At 52.8% G+C, this 13,115-nt stretch overlaps 1 protein-coding gene across 6 annotated transcripts in view; it reads left to right on the top strand.

Annotated features, from left to right (window-relative positions):
• Crtac1 (cartilage acidic protein 1) overlaps nt 1-13,115 on the top strand; it is a 134,627-nt gene that overhangs the window by 92,004 nt on the left and 29,508 nt on the right. For all 6 annotated transcript variants that reach the window (XM_046450531.2, XM_046450533.2, XM_058581192.1 and 3 more), the window contains exons 4-5: nt 2,190-2,326; nt 7,472-7,628. In XM_046450531.2, coding sequence (XP_046306487.1) covers nt 2,190-2,326; nt 7,472-7,628 — 294 coding nt within the window. The remainder of the gene's footprint in view (nt 1-2,189; nt 2,327-7,471; nt 7,629-13,115) is intronic.

Below are 13,115 nucleotides of genomic sequence, written 5' to 3'. Positions count from 1 at the left end.
TGGACGTCCCTGGTGAGCTCAGAGCCAGGAGGCTGGCAAGGGAGAGACGCTAAGAGCACATGGCACCCCAAATTCCTCTGGCCAACAAAGCCCAGAGCCTGCTCAGCCTCCTAGGACAGCAACATACTAAGATGGGTGCTGGTTCTATGGGGCACTAAATAGGTGGGCTTCCAAAGGGTTTCCATGGCCAATATGTGTGGGAAAGACAGGACTCAATAAAAATTAAGAGGGTGATTTATTGCAGGAGTTTTCAAAGTTTTAGTAGACGGACGTCTGTTGAAAATATTTAGGAGTTAGGCAAGTGTGTAGTCTTTTCCAAACTCAAATGAATGTGGAATCCTTTCTCCAGGCAGCTGGCATGGACCAGGGTTCCACAAAGCACACTTTGGGAACTAGAGATGATGAGCCATGGCCTATTTTTTTCTTCTTGTCTAGCTGAGGCAGAATCTTAATGGGGGCTTCAGAAATTTCTCACACTGAATCCGGAGGTGCCCATCCAAGCTCTGCCAGCTCCAGCTGCCAGCAGCTGCTTCTTGGCCCAAGCTTTGGTGGAGTGTAACCAAGGCACTTCAGGAAGGGACCAAGCCAGCTGAGGGGTCCCTGGTTTGACAGAGACGGACAAGCATTGCTTGTTGTTGGTGAAGGCTGGAGATCCAAAAACCTACAAGGGCCATCCTCAGAGGCTCCCAGGCATCTGGAAGCAAGGACAAGCTCACCACTGCTTTCAGAACAGCTCGGATGACAGCAGCCCAAGTTCAAGCCCCTTCTCCACTGTCCTGAAGTCCAGAACACTCCGAAAGCCTCAAGCGCTGTTATTTAAGTTTGTGGGAAATTCAATGCATAGTTAGCAAAACATAGCCCGAGCCGATGTGAACTATTTATAAGCTTTATTTATCCCACTTAATGTGAATATTCATGTTTCACTGCAGAAATATTAATGTGTTTAATTATGGGGTGCCACCCCCAGTCCCTGCTGGGGTGTTATATAACCCATGGTATGCGCCCAGCGTTACCTGTCTGAGATAAAAATCTAAATTTCTAGACACATTTGGGCCCCAGGGGTTTCTGTGAGGGGCCCTGGGCCTGCGGTGGTGTCAAGCTGCCACTGCCCTGCCTACAGGACCTGTGACCAGGGCTTCGTGTGTGTTTTCTTATGTGACGCCCACAGCGACAGTGTGCATGAGGCACAGCTCTTATCACAGTTCTCAGATGAGGAAACCAGCGCCAGAGGATGAGGAACTCACCAGTGCTTCAGTTTCCCTGCTGGCCTCCCTCCCCGGCCACACAGCGCTGGGCCGACCCGCACCTGTGGATCCCCAGAAACCTCCCCTACAATCACACTGCAGACCCTCTCAGTAAACTGGAATGTGGTTGCCACTGCCTTTTTCTTCCACAGATAAGAAAACTGCAGCCTAGAGGTCCTTTGTCATCCCTGGGCTGAGCCACTCGAGGGACTGGGATCCGCTTCTCTCTCCTCAACGCCACACTCACAACCCCTCACACTCCGTCCCTCACTTTCCCACACCCACACATGCACACGTTTGCACGCCCATTCTCTCCTGCTACTCACTTGTTCTCTTACACACACTTGCACAGTCTGACCCTGAGCACTCATTCACACTCACAAAGTCACTGACTCTCACCAAACCCCTGCAGTGCACAGCTCACGTCTCTATAGGACTTCGGAGAGTAGCTCATCTATAAAATGGGGAAATCATTTCTATCTAATAGCAGCTACCATTTTGGGGGGCACTGTGCCAAACCTTTCATGTGCAGCATCTCATTTATTCCTTGCAGTAAACTTGACTGTAGTTATTATTGTCGTCCTCATTTACAGACAAAAACTGGTCCCAAGCAACTTAACCAAAAATCTGGAACCTAGAAGTAGAATCGAGGCAGAAATGAGATTGTGCCTCCTCTCATTTGCTCTAAACCCCAAGTTCATAACCGTTGTCCTGTCTCCCTCAGCCTAAGCCCACTACCTCTTCCAGGGCCAACCAGAGGGTCAATTCACAAGGAAAACACCTAAGCACCCCAAATAGCACAGTCTCAGCTACTTGAGGTCTCGCTTGCCACTAAGGACCACCATGGTCCCAGCCACCTTGTGGCAGGTCCCAGGAGACACACCCAGAGGCCAGAATCTGTACCCTGGTCCATCCAATCTGATCCTCCCTTCCTCCTCTCTCCAGGGGTGGCCACATACACAGACAAACTGTTCAAGTTCCGCAATAACCGGTGGGAAGACATCCTGAGTGACGAGGTCAATGTGGCCCGGGGCGTGGCCAGCCTGTTTGCCGGACGCTCTGTGGCCTGTGTGGACAGGAAGGTGAGTGCAGGGGCACATGGGGGCCTGGGAAGAAGTGGAAGCACACGATGATGTGACAGCCAGGAGAGGAGCCACCGGGTAGATGTCCTCTGACAGAATGGTGACAGCTGCCTTGCCCAGGCTGCACATCCCTGGTAGCTCCCACAGGGTCTTACACGAGGCAGGTACTAAGTACTCACAGCCGAGACTTGCAGGGTGAGTCCTGACGTACCTTTCGCATCCTTACTCCCATGGAGCCCTTCCAGCCACCTGTGTGGAAGCAGCCAGGTGTGTCATCGTTGTGTCCATTAGACTCTTGAGGCCCAACTTGCAGCAGTGACTTAACCTGGGGACTCAAAAGACATTAGTGGCACAGCTAGGACATGAAGCAAAAATATTCCAGCTCTAATCCTCGTGCTCGTTCATCCATTGATTCATTCAGCCAATATGTGCAAGTGCCTCCCATGTGCTGGGCCTTGAGCCCTGGCCCCCTGGAAACATGTATGGAACTAATGAAGGCACCACAGAGGGGCTCAGAGGCAGGCAGCTACGGGGCTGCCAGAATGTGCAGGCACTTGAGCTAATCGATAGCTCCATCAGCACCCTCTGCCCTGCTAGTGCCCCCTCCCCTAAAACGCATGGAGAACTCTGGCGGAGCTGGGAGGGCAGGAGCAGCTGCAGCCGTCTGCCCCATGTGGGGAGTAGCCGCCTGCCCAGGCTTGGGTCCCAGAAGACCTAGCCAGAGCTGGAGGCTTGCTGTGGAGGTGATTTATCCCTCCTGTCACCTGCTCCCCTGCCACCCACCTCCTTGGCTTTATAAACAGACACCACTGAATAGGGTCCCAGCTGCTGCCCTGTTTCCACAGGAGCCTCTCTGGCCCCCGTTCTAGGGCAGGGCCGAGGGGCTGGGCTCATTTTGGATGGAGATGGCACCAAGGGGATTGGGGATTCAGCGTGAATCTTCACAGCAGGGGCCTCCAGGCCTTGGGAGAAGGCAGGTGCCAGGTATAAATATTTATTTCTTAACAAGCTGGTGCTGGGCTGTGAAGCTGCATTGAGCCCTGACCTGAATCGGTGCCACCTGGACGCCCGCCTGGTGGGAGGGGACGGCAAGGCGACTCTGTGAACAGCCCCCGAGAATGGGAAGGGTAAAGGGGTGCCCGGCCTGGCCACAGCTGGGGCCTCCTGCCCCGCTCCTCCTGGCTTCCTGTCCGCCTGGGTCAGGACAAAGGCTTCCCGCTCTAGCTAAAGCGAGAAACTTCTCTGAGAACTGGAGGGAGGGGCGTGAAGGTTAATCGGAGATGCACTCTTTGTCCTAACAAGGTCATCTGCACACCCACACAATTAACCACAGGACAAAGGCTCCATGCGAAATGGAAAAAAAAAAAAACCCTGGCACCGCAGAAGGTGCCCCCTCTCAGCCCTAGCTGCCAGCCTCCCAAGCCAGAGCCCTGCAGGCAGTAGGCACCGGGGAGGAGCTGCTTCTGGACTCCAGTCACCACCATCCTGGGGCCTGAAAACTGTGAGGGAGGAGTGGGGAGAGGCCAAGACCAGTGTGGAAGCTGAGAGAGAGGAATGGGTTGTGGTGGAGGAAAACAGGAGTATGGGGACCATGATAAGAACAGCTCATGCTTATTGGACTAGACTAACAGCTTGCCCCGCCCTGTGCTGAGTGATTGACAGCCCTCGGGGCAGGAGTCCTTATAGGAAGCCTATGATGTAGAGGCTGTCTGTATACCATTGCACACATACAGAAACTAAGGCTTCGAGCAGTGCAGCAGCTTGACATTGGTCCCATGGAAAGTGGCAGGCAAAGCCAGGAATTGAGCCCTGCCTGCCCCAGAATGCCACAGACAACCTTTTTACCCTCTGCTACCCTGTCTCTGGGTGAAATGATCAGACACACATTTCTAACCACAGCTGGTATTACAGCATTCACCCGAATAATCCCCCTTTAGCTCTGCAATCCCTATCAGGGGGCTCGGTGGCTACCTGGCCAGGTGGTCATCCCCAGACCAATAGCATGAGCGTTGTTAGACGTGATAATTCTCAGATCCCACCCGACTCCACCTTCCAGACTCGACAGAATCAGAAACGCAGATGGGCCCAGCAATCCTGGGTTCCTCTAGCCCTGCAGGGGATTCTGATGCAGGCTGAAAGTTGAGAGCCATGGAACGCCACATGCTGTTCCCTTCCCCTCCTCACATACTTCTCCTTCATTCTCTGCCCCAACCCTGGAGCACCTGAGCTCCTGTCCTTTATCCACAGCTGCCTCCTCACTCACCACCTTTCCAGACTGTGCTCAAAGCCGATCTCTTACAAGAAGCGTTCCCTGGTCGATAATGATTATGCCTCATGTTTATATAGCATTTTTATCTTTTCAAAGACCTTTCACATACGTTGTCTCATTTCATCTTCTCAACAACCCTGCCAGGAAGCAGGGGGAATCTGATCCTCATTTAGCATGTGCAGAGATGCAACCCGCAGTTGGGGAGGGATGTGCCCAGGGATGTGGAGCCAGTTAGTGGGTTGAGGCTGGACCCAGGCTGATGGCCCCAGACCAGCGGTTCTCCACATGGGGTTTAGAGACCAGCAGCATCCACTTCACCTGGGAACTTGTTAGATATGCACATTCTCAGGGTCCACTCCAGACGTCTTAATCAGAACCTGTAGTGATCAAGCCCAGCATGTGTTATAACAAGCCCCCAAGTGGTTCTGATATAAGCCAAAGCACAGAAAACTCTCCAGAAACACCCTCCTTCCCCTTGGAATCATCCCACCGTCTAGGAATTATTGTGATTAAGTTCACATGTGAATTTCTGCAATCTTCTACAACTATAACACATCTATGTTTATCTGCTTTATCACTCCAATAAATTGAAGTAAGAAATTAGGTATAACTGAAATTTATAAATCTCCTAATTTCTACCAAAGTGCATTTCAGTTCATTTGGGCTTAATTGCCCATTTGTTGATGAGCTTGCTAACAGCTGGTGGGGTTAGAAATGGTTTGGAGTAGTTACACTTTCCCATTTGGCCTCCTGCATCCACTCTTCATCCAACCAGCCCACACATGAAGCTCCTGCCATGGGTGAGACCCCTTCAGAGTTCTTTCTTAATCAAAAAGGCATGTTTTAGCCAGACACAATGGCACACACCTGCAATCCCAGTGACTCAAGAGGCTGAGTCAGGAGGAGTCCACGTTCAAGGCCAGCCTTGGCAACTTAGCAAGACCTTGCCTCAAGATAAAAAATTAAAGTGCTGGAGATGTAGCTCAGTGGCAAAGTGCCCCTGGGTTCAATCATCAGTATAAAAAATAAATAAATAAAAAGGCATGTTTTGAAGCAGTGCATCTCAAACTTCGGTTTCACCTAGGACCCGTGGGATTTTGTTAAAAGGCAGATTCTGATTGAGCAGGCCTGGGAAGTGCTGAGATTCTATATTTCTAACATGCCCACACATATCACCAATGCTGTGGTCCAAGGACCACTTTGAGTATCAGGATAGGTAAAGCATACCTAAGGAGCAGACTAGAGACATAGGTAACCCACACTGAGGGGGAGCAGCTTCACCCCCTTACCAGAGCCACCCCTTGACACTGATTCACAGTCCAGCAGCTTTGAACCAACTGCCTGGGCTTTCCCTGCATACACCATTCTTTCTCATCTCTGCCTGGAAGGTTCTTTCCCCTCCACTTCACCTGACCAAGACTCCTCTTGGAAAACCTTTACCAAGCCAGGCACAGTGGTGCATGCCTATAATCCTGGTGGCTCGGGAGGCTGAGACAGGAGAATCTCGAGTTCAAAGCCAGCCTCAGCAAGAGTGAGGCACTAAGCAACCCTGTCTCTAAATATAATACAAAATGGGGCTGGGGATGTGGCTCAGTGGCCAAGTGCCCCTGAGTTCAATCCCCAGTGACCATAAAAAAAAAAAGAAAAGAAAACCTTTTCCGCACTTCCCATGGCAAGGAAGTGTTCCTCTGTGTTAGAAGCACCATTTCTGTGCCCCCCAAAAGTCCTGACAGAATCTGCCATGCACTTGTGTGCTTATTGATGCCTCTGTTTCCCCCAGAGACCCCAAATTCCTTTTCTATCCTCACCCACCTATTACACAGACCAAAGTGGCTCTTGATCAGCTTCCCCCAAAGAAAATGGTTTTCATAAGAACGTGTAAAACAGTGACCAGACAGTGGGACAAGGGTTCTGGTTGCCTCAAGCACAACTTTTTCTCTTGTGTCCTTTTGTATGTCTTGCCTTTCAAACTAGACTCGATGCCACCTAAGGACAGGGGCTTTTCTTCTGCACATTTTTGTAGAGCACCTTGCCCATAATTGGAGCTCAAGAAATATTTGCTAGAGGGGAAGTAATAGAAAAGTATAAATGGAAAACTAGAAAACTGATTCAGAAGTTGTGTGGATCTCTTGGGAAGAAGGGAGCATCCATTGAAAAAAAATAACACTATTATAATAACAGGCAGAGAAGAATCTTTTATCAGCAATGCTTTGGACTACAGGAGAGAATGGCGACAGCAAGAGGCTCTCTGGTGCCCAGGGCTTCTCTTGGATGCAAAGGGAGAAAAAATTGAGACAGTATTATAAAGGCAGAAGCAATCTTTCTTTTTGGTAATACGGGGAGAAGAAGGGGATGGAAGAGAGAAGGAAGATCCCTGCAAATCTGTAGCCTCTCCGGCTACCAAAATAGAAGAATGGAGAATCACAGGGTGGGAAGAAGGAGAGGGAGAAGGCTCCAGAATTTGCTTGTCATCTTGGCTGGAGTGGGCTTGAATGGGAGAGAGAGAGACTGAGAATAATGGGAATTGGTAGATCAATCAATCAGCAAATATTTATTGAGCAGCTACCCTGGCTGGCAGCTGGAGAGAGCTCAGCTGGAGGGAGGCACATTAGAAAATTGTCTATAAAAAGGTGGTTGTGGGGGAGAGGGAGGGATGTGTTCTTCTGGAACAGGATGGAAGGAGAAGCAGGGCTGCTTTGTTGTCCGCCTGGGGGCGGGTGTCACTCATCACAGCCTTTGTGAAAAGCCCCCTGGAGAGGTGGTGCACACAGCCTGCCCAACCCAGAACCCAACCCAGCTATGGGCCTGGGGAGGGGGCGATTTTCTGGGGACACCTGGGATGGGCTCCTCACCCACCTCCTTCTCCTCTTCCTCAGGGCTCCGGACGCTACTCTATCTACATCGCCAATTATGCCTATGGTAACGTGGGTCCTGATGCCCTCATTGAAATGGACCCCGAGGCCAGTGACCTGTCCCGGGGCATTCTTGCACTCAGAGATGTGGCTGCTGAGGCCGGGGTCAGCAAATACACAGGTATGCAAAGGGACATGGAGGCTGTGAGCAGAGGGTCAGGGGCTGGGGTCCAAGTCCCTGAAAAGTTGAGTCTAATTCATCAGAGACCACAGGACAGATGAGCTTATGTCCCTGCTGAGGGGAGGATGAAGGCTTTGTTCCACCCCACCTTGCACAAGGCGCTCCTCCAACCCTGTCTCTCCAAGTGTGGATGTGACATTTGGCAGGCCTGAGCTTTGGGGGCCAGCAGGGGACACCAGGCATCAGAGGTTGCCAGAAAGTGGGGTGAGACCACCACCACATGATCCTGTCCCTGGAACCTTGTGCCCCATTCCCAGCAGTGTCCCCAATGATGGGCGACCAGTTTCTGTAGGAGAAAACGGACCCATCACCAAAGCCAAGATTTAAAGCATTCTTTATTGCCAAATAGCAGATGAAATTATTTACTTGTAAGCGGCCAGGAATTGAGTGCTAAATCCCTAAGCTTCGGCTGGGTCCTGTCTTGGATAACTGAGCTCAAAGAACTGTGTTCTTGTTCCAGAACCTCTCCAGCATTTTTTCTGACGGCATGCTCCCCCTCCCCCCATCTTTCTGGATGGGGGACTATTGTCAGAGTCTTTGACAGGGAGATCTTTCTAGGGAAGGCTGTTTTTCTAATTCCAGCACGGCTGCTGACTAAACTCTGATAATCTGCCAATAGACTGCTGATGGCAGAGCAATCCAGTTCCTGTTTGGGGTGCCAAAAATCAAGAAGCCAAGGCTGTACACAACACTTCTCACAGGTGCTTGGGCCTCATTCACACCTGCCCTGAACTTGGGGTGTAGAAATTTTCAGTGGTTGACCTTCTCCATTTACCCACCCCACCTTGTATCAAAGAGCCTTCCAAAGCCACAGTCAGCCCGAATCCCAATCCTGCGGCCGGAAGGATACTTGAGGATTCATTTGGGCCATCCCCCTGCCTCCAGACACATGACTGGTGGCATCATCTCAAAGTCCTACCCAGAAAAGGTTGTCTGTGTCTCCCCGGAGTTGATTATGCCCTTCTCTAGCCAACTTTCCACTTCGGTGAAAGGCGGAGATTAATGTTGACCTGTCTGGCAAAGTTTGTGGGGACAAATGACTAGACAATAAAATAGTTTACACAGCTCAAGCCCCATCAAAGTGCCTAAGAGCTCCGCGTGTGAATGTACCGCGGAAAGGCTGAGTGTCAGTAATAAACCACGTTTCCCTGGGAAAAGGAATAAACAGGCAGGCGCTTAAGCCTAGATTGGTACCGTCAATTTTGCTGAGTACTTCCCAGTTCTGTGCACTGGACTGGCTTGGCAATTAAGTGCCTTGATCTTGCAGGAGATGGGGGTAGGTTGGGGGTGGGGGTGGAGCACTTGAAAATGATGAGATGGAAGGGAGGTAAGGACTGGGAGAGAGGGTTGTACACAGAATGGAAGAATTCAGGAGGTTTGAGCATGAAGGGGGCATTGTTGATGCTGGCTGGGCTGGCATGGAACCCGGGGGGGGGGGGGGGGGGGGGGCCGAGCAGAGACAGCTGAGGAGCAGGAATGGGATGGGAGCATCAGCCAACTGTGCCTGGCTGTGCGGGAAGAATGGGGCAGCCCAAGGAGGGGACCGCAGCTTCTGTGGAGGTATGGAGGAGGCTAGGGCAGCTGGCGTGCCCAGAGGACACATTAGAGCAGCTCTGCAGACTTCCAGAAGCCATTTGGCTGACAAGAACCTATTTGGCCCACCAAGTTACTATTCTGTCTGCCCCCCTTCCCCAGCCCACCCTTTTCCTGCCCGCCAAGCCCCCCAACACTACTCTGAAGCCCCCCTTTGTCACTCAGCTAATGACATGTGGACATCTGGCTGGAAAACTAGCCCCCAGTGCCCCCTTGAGCCCCAGGAATGGACCCCAAATGTAAGGGCCACCATGCTGCACCAGCCTGATGGCTGAGGCTCTGGGCAGGTCGCCAGTGCTCAGTACCGGGCCGGTGCCAGGGGGTCTGGGAAGCCAGGAGGGAAGCAAGCAGGGATGAGCAGGCCTGAGCAGGCTGGGAGAGAAGCAAGCTGTGGCCAGATGTGCACTCAGGGAGCTGGGCCTCTGCAGGCAAGCCACACAGCATAGAAAGTCTGTCATCTGGGAGAACCTTGCATTTTCCCAGGGAAGAAACAGGTCCTTAGAAAAGGGACTCGCCCAAGGTCACATAGGATATTTGTAGAAAACAAACACTTAGAACCCCATTTCTTGATGCCTAACCTGTCACCGCCAGCTGACCTTTCTGATGACCTCCAGCTTCAGAATTCTGCTCCAGACTTGTGAAGGGGAAAGCCCCGCACCCTCTGGGAATGCAGACCAAAGCGTTGGCGCTCAGACCCCAGGTTGTTGGGGCCGAAGCAGCTGCCTGGCTGGGGGTGCTCAGGGCAGCAGGGGGAGGCCCGGTCACTGCAGTGGCTGGCGGAGCCAAGGCGCTGCCCGTGCACCAGCTGTCCGACTCTGCGGGAGGGGGAGGGGAGGCCTCCTCTCCAGACTCTATTGATTCTGGCTGCCACTGCTGCTCTGCTGGGTCACAGTGCCATCTAGTGGCCATCCTGACCACTCTCAGGGGACTCAAGGGCCCCTGGAGGGTAGCAGAGCGAGAGTCACTGCTCCCTGAGAATTGCAAGCCCCAACTTCTCCAATGGCGTGGCTTCCTGGAGCCAGGACAGGGTCCTGCATGAGAATTCTGAGAACTGGGTCCGCCAAGGCAGAGGGCCTGGCATGGAACCAGAGGAGGGGGAAGGCAGAAACCAAGGTACCCACACTGCATCTGCGACCTGGTGACCTTGGGTCTGTCCCTCAGCCTCCTGAATGAGCCAGTTTAGCAGACGGCTCAGAGGACAGGTCCACTGCCACGTGCTGATCGCACCCACCATGCCCTCCAGTCCAGGCAGCAGTGGGCAGATATGAACCCTCCCAGTGACAGCGCACTCGCTCTCACAGGTGGGTGCTGGAAAATGAAAGGGATGAACGTGGGGCACGCCTGGTACACTGCCTGGCACACGGGCAGTACCAGCTGCAAGTAACAAATACCCACACACTTCTATCCTGGGGCCTTGACAGAGTGACACCAGGGCCCTCTGCTGGGTGTCTCCTGGCCACAAGGGACATCAAAGGGAAGAAAGGCCACCCTACCCTGGAGGCATTGTGTGTGTGTTCCCTGCCTGACCCCCAGCCCGGGGCACTGCAGTGGTGTCTCCTCCGTGCCCCCCAGCTTTCTTCCCTCCTTCCCACTGGACCCGGTCCCCCCAGGCCTCACTCCCTCCCTGGGAGCCCTGCATTTTGGCCTCACTCTTTGAGGGAGCATCTGCCCAGGCTGCAAGGTGGTGATTAAAGAAGCCTTAAAAGAAATTTGGAAAGAAAATGAAGGTGGATTTATGATGTCGGGTGGGGAGTTTTGCCGTTGGCTGGGAGCAGCGTGGAACAAGCGGAGGGCAGATCTGATTTATAGGAAGTCATTATTGGAGGAGACGGAGAGGCCTGAAGCCCAGCTGAGGCCTTCTGGCACATCCCCATCAGCAGCACCACTGCGGGCCGCAGGGTGGGGGGCCAAGGAGCCTCCCAGTTTCCCAGGCCAGCACCAGCCTTCCAACAGGAGCACAACGGGTCTGACAGCCAGGACCAGGTGGGGCTGGAGTGGCCGGTTCCTCAGCAGGGGCCAGGACCCACAGGGAGTGCCATCAGGGGCCAGCCTGCCAGGGGTCCCCAGAGTCCAGGATACACGGGGACCATTTCCCTAGGGGGGTCAGATGCATTTGAAGACTGTCAGAAAGGGATGCCATTTTTTCTTTTAAAACAAACATAGATATGTTGTAGAATAGAAATGTTATTTTTGTATGCATTTTTCTCAGCTAACACAAGAGATTTTAAAGAAATGTCAAGCCCATGGTGGGTCACTGCGGGCTACACCCCCAACATGCCAGTACAAGTTGCTCCCTGTTGGGAGAGACTTTAGCAGAAATGTTTGAGAAGCAGCCTGGGGAGAGGGCATGTGGATTGGACTGTGACCCCACTGCCCAGTGGCTGTGATTGCTCCTCCTGTTTCCCACCTAGAAAGTGGTACTGGGGGTCCGTCGGGGGTTGGGAAGATGATAGTCAAAAAAATGACATGTTTTACTTAAGAGGAATGGGTTCCAGAGGGACACTGTACAACATGGTGGCTACAGTTAATAATGCATTATAGTCTTGAAAATTGCCAAGAGGATAGATTTTAAGTGTTCTCACCACACACACACACACAAAAAAAATGATAAGTTTGAGGTGATGCGTATGTTTGTCAATCAGCTGGATTGAGCCATTTCACAACGTACACATTCTTTCAAACAGGACATACATGAGAAGTCTACAAATGTTTATTTCTCGGTTAAAAAGAAAGTGGTTATGATGAAACATACCTTGGGGTGTTGAGAGACCCATGTGGGGTGCACATGCATGAGGCACATAGGGCAGAGCCATGGGCACTAGAGGGACTCTTCCTGCCACTCCTGTGCCCGCTCCTCACCTCAAACCGCTTTTTCCAGCCCCCTCGCTGCTGGGGAGTAAAGAGGGACCCCTCTCTCTTGCACTGTCAAGAGGCCAAGGTTTGGAAATCTGCCACCCTGGGGACAATGGTGGAGTCTGTCCTGGTGCATCCTGCAGAGCTAGGGCAGGAAGGGGAGGGCTGGAGCACCTTTGTCCAGCACCTTCCACGCCCATGCACTGCAGAGCCAGGTCCTGCCCAGCATCTGAAGCCCACTGAGAGCAACACACACCCACACCAGCTAACTCTGTTTCCAAATCTCCCAGAAAATGTAGGATGGGAAACCGTGTGGCCATCCTGACCTGCACCTCATACCCCCTTCTGTAACCCACCTGCCTCCCGTCTGTCCTAGCCCTACTCTTTTACATTTTGTGTGTTCTTAGCAGCTGGTAGACTTTGCAACCCTGTTTCCATCAAGATCCCAGCAGACCCATGTCCTGGGCCTAAGTCTGGTGGCTCACGGGCCTCCCTTCACAGCCTCCACAGGGGCAGAAGTTCCCCCACCCACACAGGGCAGGGGACTGAGGCCCCGGAGGAACCACTTCCCAAGTTCCTGAAGCCAGAGAGGCAGAGGCCAGGCAAGAATCTTGAGGCCTTTCCCCAGCACCGGGAATCCCTGTGCTGCTTCATCCATGTGCTCCAGCCCCGAGGCCTTTTCCTTCCTCGCCCCGACCCCATGCTCCCAGAGCCAGTCCAGACACAGCCTAGGAGATGAATTGCCCTCACCCAAACCCCACTCAAGTCTGCATTGCCAAAGCACCAGGGTTCAGAGCTCTAGGGGTGCAGTTTGTGAGGACAACCAAGGCTGCCCTGTGGGGCTCTGGCAGCATGGGCAGATCAACAGAGGGAGGGCTGCAACGTGGCAGGAGGAGGTGGGGGCCATGAGGGCCACTTCCTCCTGCCCAGCCTGGTGGGCAGAGCGGGCAGAATTCCTAGGGAGTCCTGGGCAGGGAGGAA

Source organism: Marmota monax, unplaced genomic scaffold (genome assembly GCF_021218885.2).
Source record: "Marmota monax isolate L192 unplaced genomic scaffold, Marmota_monax_Labrador192_F-V1.1 WCK01_AAM20220418_F8-fsc00004, whole genome shotgun sequence".
Lineage (NCBI taxonomy): Eukaryota > Metazoa > Chordata > Mammalia > Rodentia > Sciuridae > Marmota > Marmota monax.
The sequence above is the reverse complement of the archived record's forward strand: the minus strand, read 5'-3'. Positions and strand labels throughout refer to the sequence as shown.